The sequence below is a fragment of the Ricinus communis genome, chromosome 9, assembly GCF_019578655.1.
Source record: "Ricinus communis isolate WT05 ecotype wild-type chromosome 9, ASM1957865v1, whole genome shotgun sequence".
NCBI lineage: Eukaryota > Viridiplantae > Streptophyta > Magnoliopsida > Malpighiales > Euphorbiaceae > Ricinus > Ricinus communis.
In genome coordinates, this window is record NC_063264.1 from 1170581 (window position 1) to 1187808 (window position 17228).

Sequence of the window (17228 nt, forward strand, 5' to 3'; positions counted from 1 at the left end):
CAAACTCAACAAGCAAGTCATCTTGGATTCTTTGAAATTTTGTCACTATATTTATTGCCTCTAATCTCTTTTAGTCTAGCCTAGCTTCTGCTATCTGAAGAAGACACCAAAAACCAAGTTCAATCTCTTAAACCATAAGTTCTATACTATGTAAACTATACTGTCCTGTTTCAATGCCTTCTCTATCTAATATTTTGCTATGTCACGTTGCAGGTTATTGTGAATTCACTTGGGTATGGAAAGAGAGCAAATCCGAATGCTGGACCAAGTTTCAGTTGACATCAGACAGCCTGATGATGATTTGGTGATTTCTATCAGAAATGAGATGGAAAGAATTTCTTACTTGCACTGTATCTGCAAAGTGAAGGACAGTCTTCTTGGTACAAATGGTAGCAAGTCTTATATTCCTGACCAAGTCTCAGTTGGTCCTTACCACCACGAAGAAGATGGCCTAGCAGTCACTGAAGAGCAGAAATGGCAATACGTACATGTGCTCCTCAGTCGAAAACCAAACCTCGAAGCAAGCCTGGATGCCTGTGTCACTGCACTTAAAGAAGTGGAACACAGAGCCCGGTCTTGCTATGCAGGTGGCATTGATGACAGGGATTGGCCATCTAATAAATTCTTAACAATGATGTTAGTTGATGGCTGTTTCATCATCGAGCTCTTGCTCAAGTATTCTATAAAGAGTCTAAGACGCAGAAATGATAAAATATTTACTACACCCGGGATGCTATTTGATGTAAGGTGTAATCTGATATTGCTAGAAAATCAGATTCCTCTATTCATTCTTCAGAGACTGTTTCAGGTGGTACCAATTCCTAGACAATGCATTTACACTTTCGCTGAGCTTTGTTTTCGTTTCTTTAGGAATATGATTCCAGGCGACCCACAAATTAATCGTGAAAAATTCAGTCAAGAAGCACATCATTTGCTTGACATAATCTGTCACTGCCTCCTTCCAACATATCCAAGAGTACTGCCCCCAAAGGAATCAAATTCTGGAAACAAGCCTCTACCTTCTGCAACGAAGCTTCAGGATGCAGGAATTAGGATCAAGAAAGCAAGAAAACTAAATTTATTGGACATAAAGTTTGACAAAGGAGTTCTTGAAATCCCACCGATTGTAATCCACCAATACACAGAAACTCTGTTGAAGAATCTGATCGCGCTTGAGCAATGTTCTAGCCACGTACAGTATATTACCTCTTACGCATTTTTCATGAAATGGCTAATTAGTGAAGATAAAGATGTGACGTTACTTAAAAAAATTGGCATTCTCATCAACTGTGATGCCATTGATGAGAAAGAGGTGAAGAAAGTGTTTGATAAACTGGATGAGGCTAATTTTCCAGTGAAGGAATTTTATCATGATGGGCTGCGGGAGCAGGTGAACTCGTATAAAGGAACCAGAAAATGGCGCCAGTGGCGTGAGAGACAGAGACATAGAAATCCTCAGTTATGCTCAGTTCTGGTTGTCGCAGTTTTGGCTCTATTTATTGCCCTTTTGGGGACTTTGTTTTCTGTACTCTCTTTTTCTCTCCACCGTTCTAACACATCTTGAGCTCTGTGCAAATTTTGTTACATCTTGTACATTACAGTATAAATAAATCGACTGTTTTCGTTTTCTTTTTTAGGAATTAATTTTTTTTTTCCACTTTTAAATCATTTTTTATTTTTTTTTCGTCCTTTAAATTAAAAGATTTTAAATAAAAAAATCTTAAATAAATCCATAAAATCCACTATTTCATAAAATCTTAAAAGTTTTCTCTTTTTTAAATTTTTAATTTTTCAGTTAAAAGGTGAAAATTTTCAAAATCCACTATTTTAAAGATAAATTGTTATATTATTTTTTTTATTTCAATATTATTCCTAGTTAATTTACTTTATTTTAAAATTATCTTTAACTTTAATAAAAAATTTATTATTTTTATATTTAATTTAAATGATGTAATTTTAATTTTAAGTTTCAAATCATAAATTTTTGACTAGACTTGCAAATTTCAAAATCCATCAACTCATATGATATCAAGAGATTTTCTATACTATGTGCATCTCGATTGATAAAATTTTATGAGTGTCTCTAAAACTCTATTTTTAAATTAGAGTTATTTATTTATTTAAAAATTATTTTGTTAAATTTGAGTGATAAAATGAAAGTAAGTTCATCTTTATAATTCTCTGTTAAATTCTATCGATTAAAACTAAACTATAATTTAATACTCTTCGCAGACTTATTATTTGATGATAATTATATGATGACAATATTATAACATTTTATTTTTAGTGAAAATTAAATCAATATTCTATTTGAAAAATTATATATCTAGTTAAATCATCACTTAATAAAAAAAATATATTAATTAAATAAGATAACAATTTTAGTAAAAGTAACAAAGTAATTTTTTATCTCATCCTATAATTAGTGTTGCTTACTTTTTTATTTATATTTTCTTAATTGATAAAGAGAATGAATATATTATTTGCGATTAAATTTAATAATTTAAAATATTATAGTATCAGTACTAATAAATCTTTTTCATAATATTTTATTTTTAATTTGTATAAAAATAAAAAAAATCATTTTTTTAATTACTATCTTTATTTTAAACCATTTTTACTAAAATGTTGTTAGTAAATATTTTTTATTGTAATATCCAGTAATCTAAATATTGAAAAACTTATCAACCTATTTAGAAATTCTAGAATTTAAATAAAAGTTTATATTAAAATTTAAAAATTTTATTCAATAATTTATAATTTTAGAGTCAAATAAGGAAAAACTAACTATAAATATTAATATTTATATGAATTGTAAAATACTGTAATTATATTGACTTTTCAATATTTTTATGTATTTATTTAAAAAATAAAATTTAATTAAATTTACATAAATCTTTTATACAATAATTTTTGAATATAATTATATATTTATTTAAAAAATTTGTAAAATTTGAGTCAAATATACATAAAAGGTTTTAATATATAATTTTATATAAAATTATTATTAAATATTTTTATGTAGATTTTTAAGAAGAAAATATTATAACTTTAAACTAATAATTAAAACTGATATTTAAAAAAAAAAAAAAACTCAGACAGAAAACGTAATATTTTCCATTAAAAATTTAATGCCCGTCGGTCGGTGGACGGATTCGTCAATTCATTCAACACAATGTGGGGTAATCCCCAGGCATGGCAGGACCGACAAAGTAATACAAGTGTTTTGCCACGTTGGATTTGGATATTTCAACATGGGTGTCCTATTGCTCATTATTCAAAAAGGAAAGATATCATCAGGTCCTTCTCTTTCACTTGTAACAACACTCTGGTTTGGCACGCATCACAGCGCTTGATATCATCGCATTCCCTCAACATGTCTCATCCAACAGTGAGGATCACTCGCATTCCCTCCAATATCTCATCCAACGGTGAGGATAAGTCAAGACTTACACGTATGAATGATACTTAGTTCTTTGAAAGATATGAATGATGCGTAGTTGACATCTGAAGTTGCGGATTACTAGTGGCTACAAACTCTAAAGACCACAACAAACAAAAGAAAGAGAGGAAAATACAGAGAGAGATCAATAATGGAAGGAGAAAGAAGGGTGGGCGTAGCGGTGGATTTCTCAACCTGCAGCAAGAAAGCATTAAAATGGGCAGTGGATAATCTTGTCCGCAACGGGGATCATCTTATCCTCATTACCATACTCCCCGACGGCTACTATGAAGAAGGCGAGATGCAGCTTTGGGAAGTCACTGGTTCCCGTAAGGATCATTGTGCTTTCTGTTTGTTTCCTGGAAAAGATTTTCTTTTTTAAGTCTTCTTTTTTTGTTTGTCTATACGTGCAGCTTTAATCCCTCTACATGAATTTTCTGATCCTGCTGTCATGAAGAAGTACGGTGTGAAACCTGATCCAGAAACTCTGGATATTGTAAACACTGTTGCAAACCAGAAACAGGTCTTGTGCTCGTCAATCATTTTTTAAATTTGTGATTTTTTTTTTTAAGTTTCTTGGTAGTAGTTTTGCTTGTCTAACTAAAGTGATTAAACCTTGTGTAAGCAGATTGTTGTGGTTATGAAGATCTATTGGGGGGATCCTCGTGAGAAGATATGTGAAGCTATTGATAAGATCCCTTTGAGCTGCCTTATTATAGGCAATAGAGGCCTTGGCAAGATCAAGAGGTTGAATCTCCTTAAACCCCTCTTTTAAGTGTTCTCTCTTTCATCTCGGTGGTGCTTGGCTGCATTTGATTAATTTCTCTGTTCGTGTGATTTTTCATTGGTTCAATTTGAGTAAAGTTTTATTCTTTTTGCTGAGGACAATAAGTGATGGACGAATTTATTTTTGACTGTTGATGCTAAAATGCCCTGTTTCCACTGTACAGTGGAAAGACACCAACTTTTGAGAGATGCCATGTTTTTCTCCTCTCTTCATTTCCAGTTGACACAAATATGCTTTGATCAATTTTCTTATGGATTGAAAAGATTACGTTGAAAGATTTCTGTGCCAACAAGTATAAAGAAACTTGGTGTGTTGTAGTTCATTTAAAGCATGATTTTTAGACTCTTCAGTAGATAAATTCTTCTTCTTCTTCTTTTGCAATATAATTGGTTTTCTGATTTTTTGTTTATATGAGCTTTGGCAGGGCTATAATGGGCAGTGTGAGCAACTATGTTGTGAATAATGGAACATGCCCTGTTACTGTTGTGAAGCAACATGACCATGAAAGTTAGGTTCCTCTACTTCTTAACCAATAACTGCAATGTTGGCTTTAGGAGAGCTGGGTTCTTGCTGAACAAACTCCTTTTCTTACATGTGATGCAGTTGTATTCCATAAAATAAATATATCGCCTGTAATTCTTCTAGTTAAGTTGATCAAGTTTTTAGTCAGTATCTATGTATTGATGGAGTTTTTGATGCGAGTGGTTACATTGTAACTCTCTTATTTGATTATTCTCATGTTGTAAAGGTTAATAAAAGAATTTCTAGCAACTCTTGAAATTGGATGTCTTCTTTTCTTTAGTCTTTCGCTTGTTTGTTTTGTTTTGTTTGTCTGTTGAAGCAAATTAAGTGAAATTTCCTGTTGACAGATGCTAAATTAAACAAGTTAGACAAATATTTAGCTAATGAAATATGAAATATTACTTAAATTTTTCTGTATCATTTTAATATGTGAGGCGTGAAACTAAAGGTGATCTTGGTTAGGCTGATGTGAAAATTGCTGCCAGAAGCTGGTGTGAAATGGGTGCTTTCTATTTGGATTAATTTCGGACTAATGTTTAAAACCCGAGATTGTTTCTGGACCGAAAAAGCACACGTCTCGTTGTGAATTAGATTAGATCAGTGACTAAAGCACACATTTGTCTTTGTGTGATCTTAGTTATGTTTGGTGGCTTTCCACCTGGGAACACATTTGTCTTGCGTGATCTGGCTATGGATTCCTTAGAAGTTTCAATCTTCCCTGTCTGGCCGACTATTGGACTGGTTTAAGAACCCGATTAATGTTTCGAGTAACCACCAATGTTTTACTCCACAAAACGATGCCAAAACAGCAACGAAAATATACAATGGTTATTGGCAAAAATTAAACTCACCAAGAATTTCGTGATTATTGTATCCATGAATGGCTTGTTAAAGGATAAGTCATAACTCACACATTCTATATTTCTGATGGTTACCCTATATTCCAGGATACTTGCCCATTTGTAGGCGTAACTACCTGAACTGCTTTAAGCTTATTTCTTCTTTCACCTTGCTATTAATTCCTTTTCTTCTGTTCATTCTTCTGCTACGTAATTAAACCAAGAAGACATGGAACCTTACAATAATTTAAAGAAGCCGCTTATCGCCTCATTCTTCTTGCTCATCAACTTTGCACATGCCTTTTCAGCATCAACCCCCTCTTCAGAAGATCCCACAAAAACTACATTTATTGTGCGCCCTTTATTAAAAGAACCCCCAAGTAGCGAAGACATCTATAAGAAGTCCCATTCTGTTCCTGCTGTTGCTGTTTCAGGAACCACAAAACCCAATCCTCAACTCAAGAAAATATGCGACAAAACTGATTATCCTTCTCTTTGCCTATCATCAATTACCCCTTTCTTCACAGGCAAGACTGAAATCATTTCTGTGCTTCGGATGGCAATAGATGCGGCAATTAAACAAACAGAAGTAGCCATTTCTGCTGCTCAGAAAATAGTTAATTCATCGAACAATCCTCCTGAAACAGCATCTATCCTTCAGGATTGTATTGAAACTTATACTGATGCTATAGATAATTTCCACAGCGCAGAGGAAGCAATTCCAGAAAAAGATATTGGCACCATTAATACCATGCTTAGTGCTGCTGTTGCGGATTATGAGACATGTAATGATGAGTCTGGTGGATCTAGTCCAATGACTAGCTATGGTGAGAAGCTTGTTAACATGACTAGCAATTGCTTGGTCATTGCTTCTTTGATAAAATGATTTCACTATATGTCGCCTAGTGAACCATATATAGGAATGTTAGAAGACTCTTTTAGCTGCATTTTCAGATTAGTGTTGGATTTGTAACATTTCTTGTTATTAGCAAACGCCAATATGAGATATTAGAAAGAAAAAAAAAAGTTTGAACTTGTTGCCTAATGAATGATTTATTTTACTTTTCAACTTTTTTTTTTTATAGTATATATCATTAATATGATTAAACTGTCTATGAAATTTACTTCCCTTCACTTTTACAGGGATTATATAGCATTTATCAGACATCTCTAAAATGAAAAAGTTACAAATTGAAACCCAATTCAGCGATAAATCAAAGAAATTAAATAACAAAGAATTGTTAAACTCTTAGAATACCTTCTTTTAAACTATCTCAAAATAGGAATTTTCCTTCTAAATGAGATTATCTCAAAATGAAACTTTTCTTTAAATTATAAATTTACAATCATTTTACTACTCAGCACTCTTTGTCTGGACCTCTATTCTATTGAATATGGACCCGTCACTGCAATTAGGTCAACAGATTTGGGTTATATCATGGTCCTCTAGCCCATTAACTGGCCTGTACTATACTCCACCTGGCACCTGCAATAAAAGGAATTTTTGTTTAAAGAAGCTTGGAGGAAAAAAGATTTAAAAAAAAAAAAAAGAGAGCCGAGGAAAAGGGAAAAAAATGGAGCAGATAAAGAGCCTCAGTATCAATGTCCTTTACCAAAACCAGTCTCAAAATAGCAAAACTCGTTACCTTAGTCCAACACTTAGTTCATATCCAACTGAACCTTATTTCCTCCAAATTCCCAGAAGGATAAAAAGACCCACTAATCTATTTTTCCAAGACTAACTTACAGAACTCCACATCACTTCTCTCGTTGAGGCCATCTTAGGGTTTCATGCTGCTTCTTTGCTATGTAAGTATCTACATTTTGTGAGTTCTTGTTGTTAGCTGTTCTTGTTCTTGGCTGTAATTATTTTGAGGAAGATTTTGACCAAAGGTGTGACCTCTTTTGGTCATAAACAGTAGACTATTATATAAATTAGCTTTTAGCTGCCATAGGAAGTGTTCTTTTTTTGGGAACTCAGCTTTATATGTATTTTATCTAGGGAAATTTATGTGCAAGTAATGAACTTTTGGAAATTACTGTTTTTGTTTCTCAATTAGAAAAGAAAAAAGTAGAAACTTTATGCTTTATGTCATGCTATGCTATTTCTGTACTGAAAATGGAAAAAAGTATTATCAAGCAGGCAAAGTAGTTTCATGATTTTTCTTTGTGTGTTATTTCCTATTAAAAGTATTTATTTTTATTAATATGTAGTTTCGTTTTCTTTCTTGATTTTGATTCATTTCACTGATATTTATTTTTTCAGTTCATGAAGTTCTTTGGAACTTAAGAGTGTGAGGCTAAGATGTTTGCTGTTTTCCTCTTTTTCCCCCTAACAACCAGCCTGAGACCAACTCTTTATCAGAATTCCTTCCTTCCTGTTGTTACTTTATGCTTGTGCTATGAGTCCATTACCACTTAAAAGGTAATCCTGACAAATTCTACACATAATTGTTGTTGTTTTCTTTTTGTTATTCCTCATGCTTTTATTTCTACTGGTCCAATGGCGTCACATGAGTTTGTTAAATATTCAGGCGGCAGCCATTATTTACTTACAGTTGCACTGCTCCTATGTATTATTTCTCAGGCCAGCAGAGAAGCTGTGACTGGAATTTGTTGATCATCTAGCTCAATCTTCTGTTTTTGAGATATAACAATTCACCACAATTCTCTGCAAACTCTTAGTATAAATGGACGATTTTGATGCAGCATGGTTCAGTGGTTTTGGCTTTGCTGTGCGGAAGAAGAGGAGCAGTATATCTCGTCAACCTTGTTCTGATCCACAGAAATTCTTACAAAGTTATGCTTTTTCGCCACAGTCTACACAATATTTAGGCAGTGGATACAATGAAGAAGAGTGTTATGTTAACGAAACAGCACTTTATTCTGATGGATTGAGAAGTCAGAACAAGCTTAAGAAGCTCAAGCTCAAGCTCGGTGGTGTTACTCATACTATACACACTAAGTATGCATCAGAATCTTCTCAATTTCTTAATGTACCTCAGCCACAAGAGAAAGTGGTTTTTCAGGTATCGTGCTAATTTCTTTGCAACAAAGAGACTTATTTGGGGCCATTATGGTATAATTTTTATAGTTTTTGGCTTTGTAGTAGACTTCTTTTATACTTGTAAGTTACAATTGTGAGGTTGATTACTGTTGTAGGATTCTTCTTATGGAAGGAACCAGTCTTTTAGAGGAAAGATGAATGGTGAAAGTGTGTATGTAAATGAAACCTATGGACACGAGCCAGTTCGTAAGAGTAAGCGGGTTCCTAAGAGACGTGTAATTGATGCGGGACTTAGTGAAGATGATGATGGTGCAGATGAGGAAATCCGTTACCTTGGGAGACTCAATGCTTCTAGAGTTTCTTCCAATGGTAGGCGAAGGGAGGATGGGATCTCTGTTGAGATGAAAAATTATAAACTATCTAACTTGGGCAATGAAGGTATAACAAAGTTGAGATCAGGAAGATCGGACGATGATAAAGATTACTTGGAAGATGAAGAACCTATATCAGATGATGAGCCTGGATTTAAGAGCAAGAAATTGGGATTTGTTGAAGGAAGGAGTAGAGCTGGTGCGAGTCCTATTGAGTTCCCATATGGTTTACCTCCTGCCCCTCCTAAAAGTGAGTTTTTCTCATATCTTCTTTTGGATAAGTCGCACTTTACAGCTTTCATGGATTGTTTTACAACTCAGTATACCTGGATCTCTGTCTCCAGATTCTTGTTAAACCTTTGTTATTCCTAAATTTGTTTCTTGGTGACAGAGCAAAAGGTGAAACTGTCTGAAGTGGAGCAGCAACTGAAAAAAGCGGAAGCTGCACAGAGGCGTAGGGTCCAATCAGAGAAGGCAGCTAGAGAGGCTGAGGTGTACCCTTCACTTAGTCTATTATTTTATAGCTGCTTGAGAAATTTGGGAAATATACTAATGTTCTACTATTTAGGCTGAGGCAATTAGAAAGATACTTGGTCAAGATTCTGGAAGAAAGAAGAAGGAAGAGAAGATGAAGAAACAACGAGATGAATTGGCTCAGGTGTTTGAGAATTGATGAAACTCTTTTTTCTTGCTATGCTCTTCGCATGTATTCTCATCAAGAATTAATATTACCCAATGCAGGGAAAAAGTGCCAACTCAAATATACTGGGATCAAGTACTATTAGATGGGTCACTAGTCCTACTGGAACTATGGTTATTTTTTCTGACGATATTGGTCTTCCAAATATTTTTAAATCAGCGCCATGCAGGTATAAAAACCACCTTCATCTCAACTGTGTGTTTGATGGTATTTGCTTCAGATCAATTTCAGGTGATTTTACTTTGTATTTGATCTCTTAATTTTCAGTTATCCTCCGGCCCGGGAGAAATGTGCCGGTCCAAATTGTACAAATTCTTATAAATATCGTGATTCCAAGTCGAAGCTTCCACTCTGCAGTCTCCACTGTTACAAGGCAATACAAGGCAAGATGCAAACTCTAGTTACCTGCTGATATCATTCCAGCTCTTCCTAGGTTGTTACAGAAATCATTGACTCAGCTCCAATTACCTGCTGATATTCTGTACCCTTAATTCACAGAATACAGGCATAGTTAGTCTTAATGCAAGCTTATCTTAATCAAGATCTTTGCCATTTTAATGTGATATATGACTTCTGCGTGCTGTCTTACAAGACTGTTTTTGACAAAGAGAAACTGGACCAGCTCTCAGCTATATGTTTGGCGACAAATTATTTTATTTGTAAAGCAAGAGAGTATATGGCCAAGGGAATTTACATTATCAGAAGCATGGTTTGACAAGTATGGAAAATTCCAGACTGTTGAACTACTCATTCGTTTTCAAATGAACTTCCAAGCAGAAAGGGAATGCATTGGTGTACCCTTCCACCCGATAAGTAGGCTTTTTCCATCCATGCTAAGTGTACAAGCATTCCCACAAGCAAATTTCTTAGCAATTAGTTTTGCTTGGCATAAAGATGACGTGCTCAGTTCAGTCTCTAACATCCCAAAACGGGTGAAAAATGCCCTCCAAGCATCAAGCTTTGCATTTCGAATCTTCCTCTCTTTTCCTTCGGTGGCCACGATGTTTTTAATTCCCTCACCGAAGTGCAAAGATTCAAGAATCATTCTGTTTGAATTATCTTTCATACATGATTCAAGGCAATCAAAATATGCACTGAAGTAGAAAAGAGCTTCAATGAAACGGTTAACAAAAGATGATGAAGTTGAATTATACTCAGGTTCAGTAACCACCGTTATACTCGGATTAAGAATTCTGATCACTTTCATCACAGAATTTAGCCTATCGGGCAGTGAAATCAGGCTTCTTAGCAGATATTCACAGTAAACAACTACTGTTTGATCAGAATCTAGCTCAAATTGATCTTCTGTGAGATCCAACATATCTGAAACCATTACTATGTTAAAAGCAAAGGGTAAGCTAATAGACTCGGCAAAACTTGTTAACCTCTTACCAGTGTCTTTGATTAAGTGTTTCGAAGTAGTTCCAACAGCAGTTATCTTTAAAAGCTCCAGATTGCAGTCAAAGTCTGACACCAAAGCTTGCATCAAGCCCGTCCATTGCACGCCTACTCTGATACCCAGATCAATCACATGAATCCTCTTTGCATCAGTCACATTTTCTACAATGGCTTGGATTCCAGCAAAATGTGCAACCTGAGAGAAAGGAACTTCTTGGTAGCTCGCCAGGATGGTCGAGCTTGGAGCCATAATTGCCTCATCAATATTGAAGCAGTGTTGTTTTCCTAAACTCTTCCCTGTTTCTCGATCAATCCTTTCTCGAAGAGCTTTACAAAAATAATGAACTACTCTTTCAACTGCATTTCCAGTACTGGAAGATAAGCGATCGCATTGGTTTAGCAATATGCTTGCTCGTTCATATTGTTGATTGCCAACTTTCTCAGCAGAAAGCAGGAGCAGTTCAGCTAGCTCCACTTTTTTAGCCTCATCAACAGAAAGGCCTGAGAAAGAAAGATCAAAAGGATTGTCAAGCATAGAGACAATATCAACAGTTCTAGTAAAGGTCTGGATAAACCTTTCTCCGGCCACCCTGACGATCTTTTCAGTTGAAAGTTCCTGGCTTGGCACCTCCATGCTTGGTGTATCATTAATTGGCTTAATGATTCTTTCACTGTTCAATCTTTTCAGTCCTTCAACGTATCTCTTGAGGAGTTTAAGTGAGGTTGAAGACAACTGATCTTTTTGATTTGTCTTCTTGGTTTGATCATGATCTTGAATTCCATTCTTGATTTCACCAAACTTTTCAATTTCCTTCAAACATGTCTGAAGTGGTGGAGAAAGGATATTATACCTTGTATCATCAAAAGGCCCAAAATCCAAGAATGCTTCCTGCTGTTGTGGCAAGAAACCTAGACTTCCTTTTGATGAGTTATCCTTGTAAAATCCTGTATCAGAGCATTGGTGAAAATTGCTTACTGATTCTTCAGAGTCTTCAGTACCATAACAAGGCTCTCCGTTTGCTTCTTCCACAATCTCAGGGTTTCTATTCTTAGAGCTAAAACAATCCTGAACTTCTTGAAAATTGAACATTTTAAACCCTCTATTTGAAATTAGGAATTAGCTTACAGTTCGGTTTCTATATAACAACTGTAGATGGTATGCATATTACAGGTTTAATAGTTGAGCTTTTCTAGATATTGTTGGGCTACAAGACTCGAGATATTTTCTTGTCTCAGTTTCCTATGTTGGCAAAATTTCCTCGTACAGTATTACAGTGAAAGTTTGATGAAATCAAGGCAGCCTGCGCCATGATGCACAATAAGTTCCCAATCTGGATGCTTGTTTGATACATCGTCTGTAGATAACATGAACTTCTAAGCTAAAAGTTAGAAATATATTTCAAAAGAAATGCAGATGAAGCCAAAATCAAGCTGATTTGTACATTGGTGAAATAATCAAGAGCAAATATTTTTTTTATTACACCAATAGCAGACAATTACATTTGTATGCACAACTTGTGTTTTCTTGACAAGATAATGACAGAAACATATCTTATTTGATCGGCAACTATTTGAAAATCAGGCAAGGCAATGAAGAACATGATGGGAATTCCAAGTATTTTCAAATTCTTATCGTTCTTGTCAAATGAACTTCCAAGCAGAAAGAGAATGCAATGGTGTATCCTTCCAACCAATAAGTAGGCTTTTTCCATCCATATCCAGTGTGCAAGATTCCCACAAGCAAAGTTCTTGGCAACCAGATTTTCTTGGCTTAAGATGATGGGCTCAGTTTAATCTCCACCATTCCAAAACGGACAAAGAATGCCCTCCAGACACAAAGTTCTGCATTTCTAGTCTTTCTTCCATCTCCCTATAGTAATCTTGATTCCTTCACCAAAATGCGATGGCTTTGAAATAAGCCTGTTTGGATCATCGCCCATACAAGGCTCAAGATAATCAAAATAGAACTCCTTAGACGGTTCCATCTGAACTGAAAAAACAGCTAGCAGCTTGTTTTCTTAGTTCTCTTTGGTATGCACATTGCTACTTTTTATAGATAAGCAATTCTGCGTGTAATTGGACAATGTTTTAGCTATCTCTTTCCTATGAATTGGGGATAAACTGTTAGTTTGATGTTATCAGGCCAGTTTATGTCCAGGTGTGCCAAAGATTGTCTTAAATCATTCCGGAACAGGAAGAAAAGTGCCCTGTACATGGTGATTCTTTTGATATCTTCTCTCTTAACTGTGGACCACTCGTGGATTAACAGTAATCCAAAACACAAACTAACTAGTTTCTTAGGATATCAAGCTAACCTGCATTGCAGGGTTGCTAGCATATGCAGTGAGGATGAATAATTTGTGGAAAAGACATAACAAGATTCTGAGTTTAGATAAAGATGTTGAAAAAAAAGCAGTAATGACAGAGTCGCTGGGAAATTATACACCTATTAGAAAGCTACAGAAATGGAATAAATCAAACAAGTTACACGGGCAGGCATTCTCTTCATGACTGGCTAAGAGAAAAAGAAAAACAAATTTCATGGTCTAATTGTCACAATACTGTATAGAAAGATGGTTGATGAAAGTGAGGCCTAACTTATTGTAAAAGAGATATTTCTTGCAGTTGAATTTATGAACACATGGGTAGAGTGCTTGGTACTTTTAATGCAGGCTTAAATATATTGGAATCGTGATTCAGACACATTCTTGAAACAACATTACAACTATCTGTCATCATCATATACATATCCTGTCGTAATCAGAAACTATTAATAAATTAGTAAGTTAATTAATCAGTAATACAGAAGTTGCAGAGGAGCCTAAAAAGAGCTGCTGAATGAGAACTTTAATAGCTCCCTTTTGTTCGTTTCAAATGAACTTCCAAACAGAAAGAGAACTAATCGGTGTAGCTTTCCAGCTAATATTTAGGCTTTTCTCATTCACATCAAGTGTGCAAGAACTCCCACAAGGAAACTTCTTAAGCACCAGGCTTGCTTGATACAAGGATGAAGTGCTGAGTTCTGTCTGTATCATTCCGAAACGAGCAAAGAATGACCTCCAAACATCAATTTTCACATGTCTTATCCTCCTTTCCTCACCCTCACTAGCCACTATATTTCTTATTCCATGATGGAAAAATACTGATTCAGCAGCCATCCTGTTTGGGTCGTCACGTTCCATACATGCATCGAAGCAATCGAAGTAGGCACTGTAGAAAAAGAGAGCTTCAATAAAACGATGTACAAAAGATGGTGAATTGTTATTAGCCTCAACTTCCATGACCACCATTACATTTGGATTGATGTTTCTGAGCATTCCCATTATAGACTCTAAACGATTTGGCGCCACGAGCAGGTTCATCAGAAAATACTCAGAGTAGACAGCTACTGCTTCCTCAGAGTCTAGCTCAAAGAGCTCCTTTTTGAGATCCAGCATGTCTGATACCATGACTGCCCTAAAAGAGAAAGGTACATTCATGGACTCAGCAAAACTTGCTAACCTTTTACCTGTGTCCTCAATCAAATGTTTTGAAGTAGTTCCAATGGCACTTATCTTGAGAAGCTCAAGAGGGCAATGGTGCCGAGACATTAAAGCTTGCATTAGCACTGGCCATTGAGCTCCACTCCTGATTTCAAGATCAATTATGTGAATTCTCTTTGCTCGAGCCACATTTTCCACAATTTCTTGGATTGCAGTGAAGCGCGCAACCTGAATGAAAGGAATTTTCTGGTGGCATGCCAAGCTAGCTGCATTATGATTAGGATCAACAGGTTGCTTTTTCCTCAAGTATTCTATTGATGGGAATCTTCCGGTTTCTCGATCAATTCTCTCTTTAAGGGCTTCAGAAAAATGGTAAACCACTCTTTGAACAGGATTTCCGATATTCGAAGACAATAATTCACAATGGTTAAGCAATCTGCTTGCACGTTCGAATTGTTGATAGCCTACTTTTTCAGCGGAAGCTAGAAGTAATTCTACAAGCTCCACATTTCTGGATTCATCATCAGAAAGATCAGAGAAAAAAAGACCAAAAGGATTGTGAAGCATGGAGGTAATATCAACCGCTTGCCAACAGGACTGGATAAACCTTGCTCCAGCAATTCTGATGACTTCTTCTGTTGACAATCCCCTGCTGCCTGCCAACTTTGTACATGGTGCATCACTGCCGGGCTTAACTATTCTTCCACCATTTATCCTTCCATTATCATATTTCTTTAGCAGCTCTAGTGAGGCAAAAGAGAAACAAGTTTGATTTTGATTTTGATTTTGAATTTCTGTCTTTGATTCAGAAATATGCTGAATTCCACTTGGGATTTCATCATCAAGCTTTTCTATTTCCTGCAAACAAGTTTGAAATGGTGGAGAAAAGATATCAAACCTTTGATCATCAAATACCTCATAATTCAAATACTGCTCTGACTTGTGTTCTTGCTGCTGATACTTGGAGAAGAGCAAACCTTCCTGAAATGTGACAGCCTGATAAAATCCATAACCACTGCCGTTAAACTCTTCGCACTCATCAGCACCATAAACACAAGTTTTCTTCCGCATGTTCGCTCCATCAACAGGTGTACAGCTCAATTCATCTTGACTTGCAACAAAATTGAAATCATCAAACGAAAACATGGCATCCGACGCCATATTTTCTTTATGTTTGCTAGAGTTGCTCAGAGCATAATCTTTAGTCGGTCTACGATACATGACTCCACTGGCTATCAGAGTTCAGTAATGATGGCATGCAAATTGAACAAGTAGACTTTCTGCTGATATAACCGAGGCAACCAACTGCAGGATCAATAATTCAGTAATACCAATGGCATTTTGAGTAATTGATAACAATGTGTTCAGACTGATATCATAGACTAAGAAGTTAAAACAAAAAAATAATAATTTCAAGAAAAGTTTAACCAAGATTAGTACAAGAACAAGAAAACAGAAGTGGCGATTAAATAAATAATAAAAGATCATTTAATGCAACAAAACAACTTGTATAGTAAATGGAAAACAACAGATATGGATTTAACAATGTTGCCCGTCGGCCATGTAGCTTAATCTGCTATGTAAATTGCAAGCTCAAACTTTTGTGTCCATTTTTGCTTGGACATCCTTATTTGTCTTTAGAAAAACCACTCTCCAGGATCATTCAAAGTGAACAAACCATGACCAATTCTTTTCATTACTTTTAACATCATCAGCTTTGGCGACATCTTTTGTTTTTATTTTAGAGATAATTATACTTTTAGTATTTAAATTTTTCAAAAAATAACAATTCAGTGGTTGAATTTTTAAAACTAACAATTAAGCGTGTCAATTTGTAAAACAATAATGAAATTGCTATTTTTAGCAAGTCAAATATTATAAATATCAATGTGAATATTTTAAATTAAATGAAATAAAAAATAAAAAACACGTAATAATAATGTGTTACAAAAATAATGAAATATCCATCAAATACAAATATTAGGATTCATGAATCGTGGATTAAGGATTAGAATTACTAAATTGAGGAGTATGAATTTTGATTACTGAATTCTATTAGTTCACGACGTTTTCTCTATATAATCTTTTTGATATAAGCAAAGATCACCATCATTTACGTAGTCTTTTTTATTATAACATAAAAAGAGAAAGTAGAGAAAAAAAAGTGAGGAAAAGAGATTCCAGAAACATATGACATAAAACTTACCGTAAATTCATATCACTTATAAATTTATTTTAAATTTTTACATTATTCAAATATGTAAGAATATAAGAAAAATTTAAAATTATCTACTAAAAATATTATTTTATTATTTTTTTTAGATTGACATATTTAATTATTAATTTCAAAAATATAATCATTTATTTCCATTCTTTGACAAGTTTCAGAAGGAAAAAAGGTAACTATCTCTTTATTTTAATACCATCTAATATTAGAAAGCCTACTGTCGCAGAGCATTAAAAGTGACAACAAGGCTAATAGGTCCAATAAGTGGGTTATACTTTCCTCTGACCTTCTGAAGCCCAATTTTGAGCCCATTTCAGTCTAAATGAACAGTTAAAGGGCCTAAGTTACCGTACCCACTCCAGCAATCATAACACAACTAGAAGTCTAGAAACACACAGACAAAAATAAGGAACCGGTAAGATTAAAAAGCTCATCAACATGATCCAATAACAC

The 17228-nt window shown here is 34.8% G+C and overlaps 6 protein-coding genes across 7 annotated transcripts; 4 read left to right on the forward strand and 2 right to left on the reverse strand.

Moving 5' to 3' along the window:
* The first annotated feature begins 79 nt into the window (after positions 1–79).
* LOC8258808 (UPF0481 protein At3g47200) lies at positions 80–1636 on the forward strand. The gene is made up of 2 exons (XM_048379311.1): positions 80–117; positions 214–1636. The coding sequence occupies exon 2, from the start codon at positions 236–238 to the stop codon at positions 1562–1564; it is 1329 nt and encodes a 442-aa protein (XP_048235268.1). The 5' UTR covers positions 80–117; positions 214–235; the 3' UTR covers positions 1565–1636.
* Positions 1637–3470: 1834 nt separating this feature from the next.
* On the forward strand, positions 3471–5009 carry LOC8258807 (universal stress protein PHOS34). Its single transcript, XM_002519171.4, has 4 exons — positions 3471–3771; positions 3856–3965; positions 4071–4189; positions 4654–5009. Exons 1-4 carry the CDS (start codon positions 3594–3596, stop codon positions 4739–4741), a joined length of 495 nt encoding a protein of 164 aa, XP_002519217.1. The 5' UTR covers positions 3471–3593; the 3' UTR covers positions 4742–5009.
* Positions 5010–5130: 121 nt separating this feature from the next.
* Positions 5131–6635, forward strand: LOC112534846 (pectinesterase inhibitor 1). The gene has a single exon (XM_025157350.2). It carries the CDS (start codon positions 5820–5822, stop codon positions 6474–6476), a length of 657 nt encoding a protein of 218 aa, XP_025013118.1. The 5' UTR covers positions 5131–5819; the 3' UTR covers positions 6477–6635.
* A 432-nt stretch (positions 6636–7067) lies between these two features.
* LOC8258805 lies at positions 7068–10209 on the forward strand. Of its 2 annotated transcripts, none has more exons than XM_002519169.4 (8): positions 7068–7399; positions 7857–8015; positions 8178–8619; positions 8753–9218; positions 9360–9460; positions 9537–9626; positions 9710–9837; positions 9936–10209. In XM_002519169.4, the coding sequence occupies exons 3-8, from the start codon at positions 8281–8283 to the stop codon at positions 10078–10080; spliced, it is 1269 nt and encodes a 422-aa protein (XP_002519215.1). In that variant the 5' UTR covers positions 7068–7399; positions 7857–8015; positions 8178–8280; the 3' UTR covers positions 10081–10209. The 2 variants fall into 2 exon arrangements, with proteins under 2 accessions (XP_002519215.1, XP_025013146.1); XM_025157378.2 differs by having other exon boundaries at positions 7934–8015.
* A 216-nt stretch (positions 10210–10425) lies between these two features.
* LOC112534852 (scarecrow-like protein 18) lies at positions 10426–12156 on the reverse strand. Its single transcript, XM_025157377.2, has one exon. It carries the CDS (start codon positions 12154–12156, stop codon positions 10426–10428), a length of 1731 nt encoding a protein of 576 aa, XP_025013145.1.
* A 1669-nt stretch (positions 12157–13825) lies between these two features.
* LOC8258803 (DELLA protein RGL1) lies at positions 13826–15859 on the reverse strand. The gene has a single exon (XM_048379468.1). It carries the CDS (start codon positions 15767–15769, stop codon positions 13937–13939), a length of 1833 nt encoding a protein of 610 aa, XP_048235425.1. The 5' UTR covers positions 15770–15859; the 3' UTR covers positions 13826–13936.
* Between the last annotated feature and the right edge of the window lie 1369 nt (positions 15860–17228).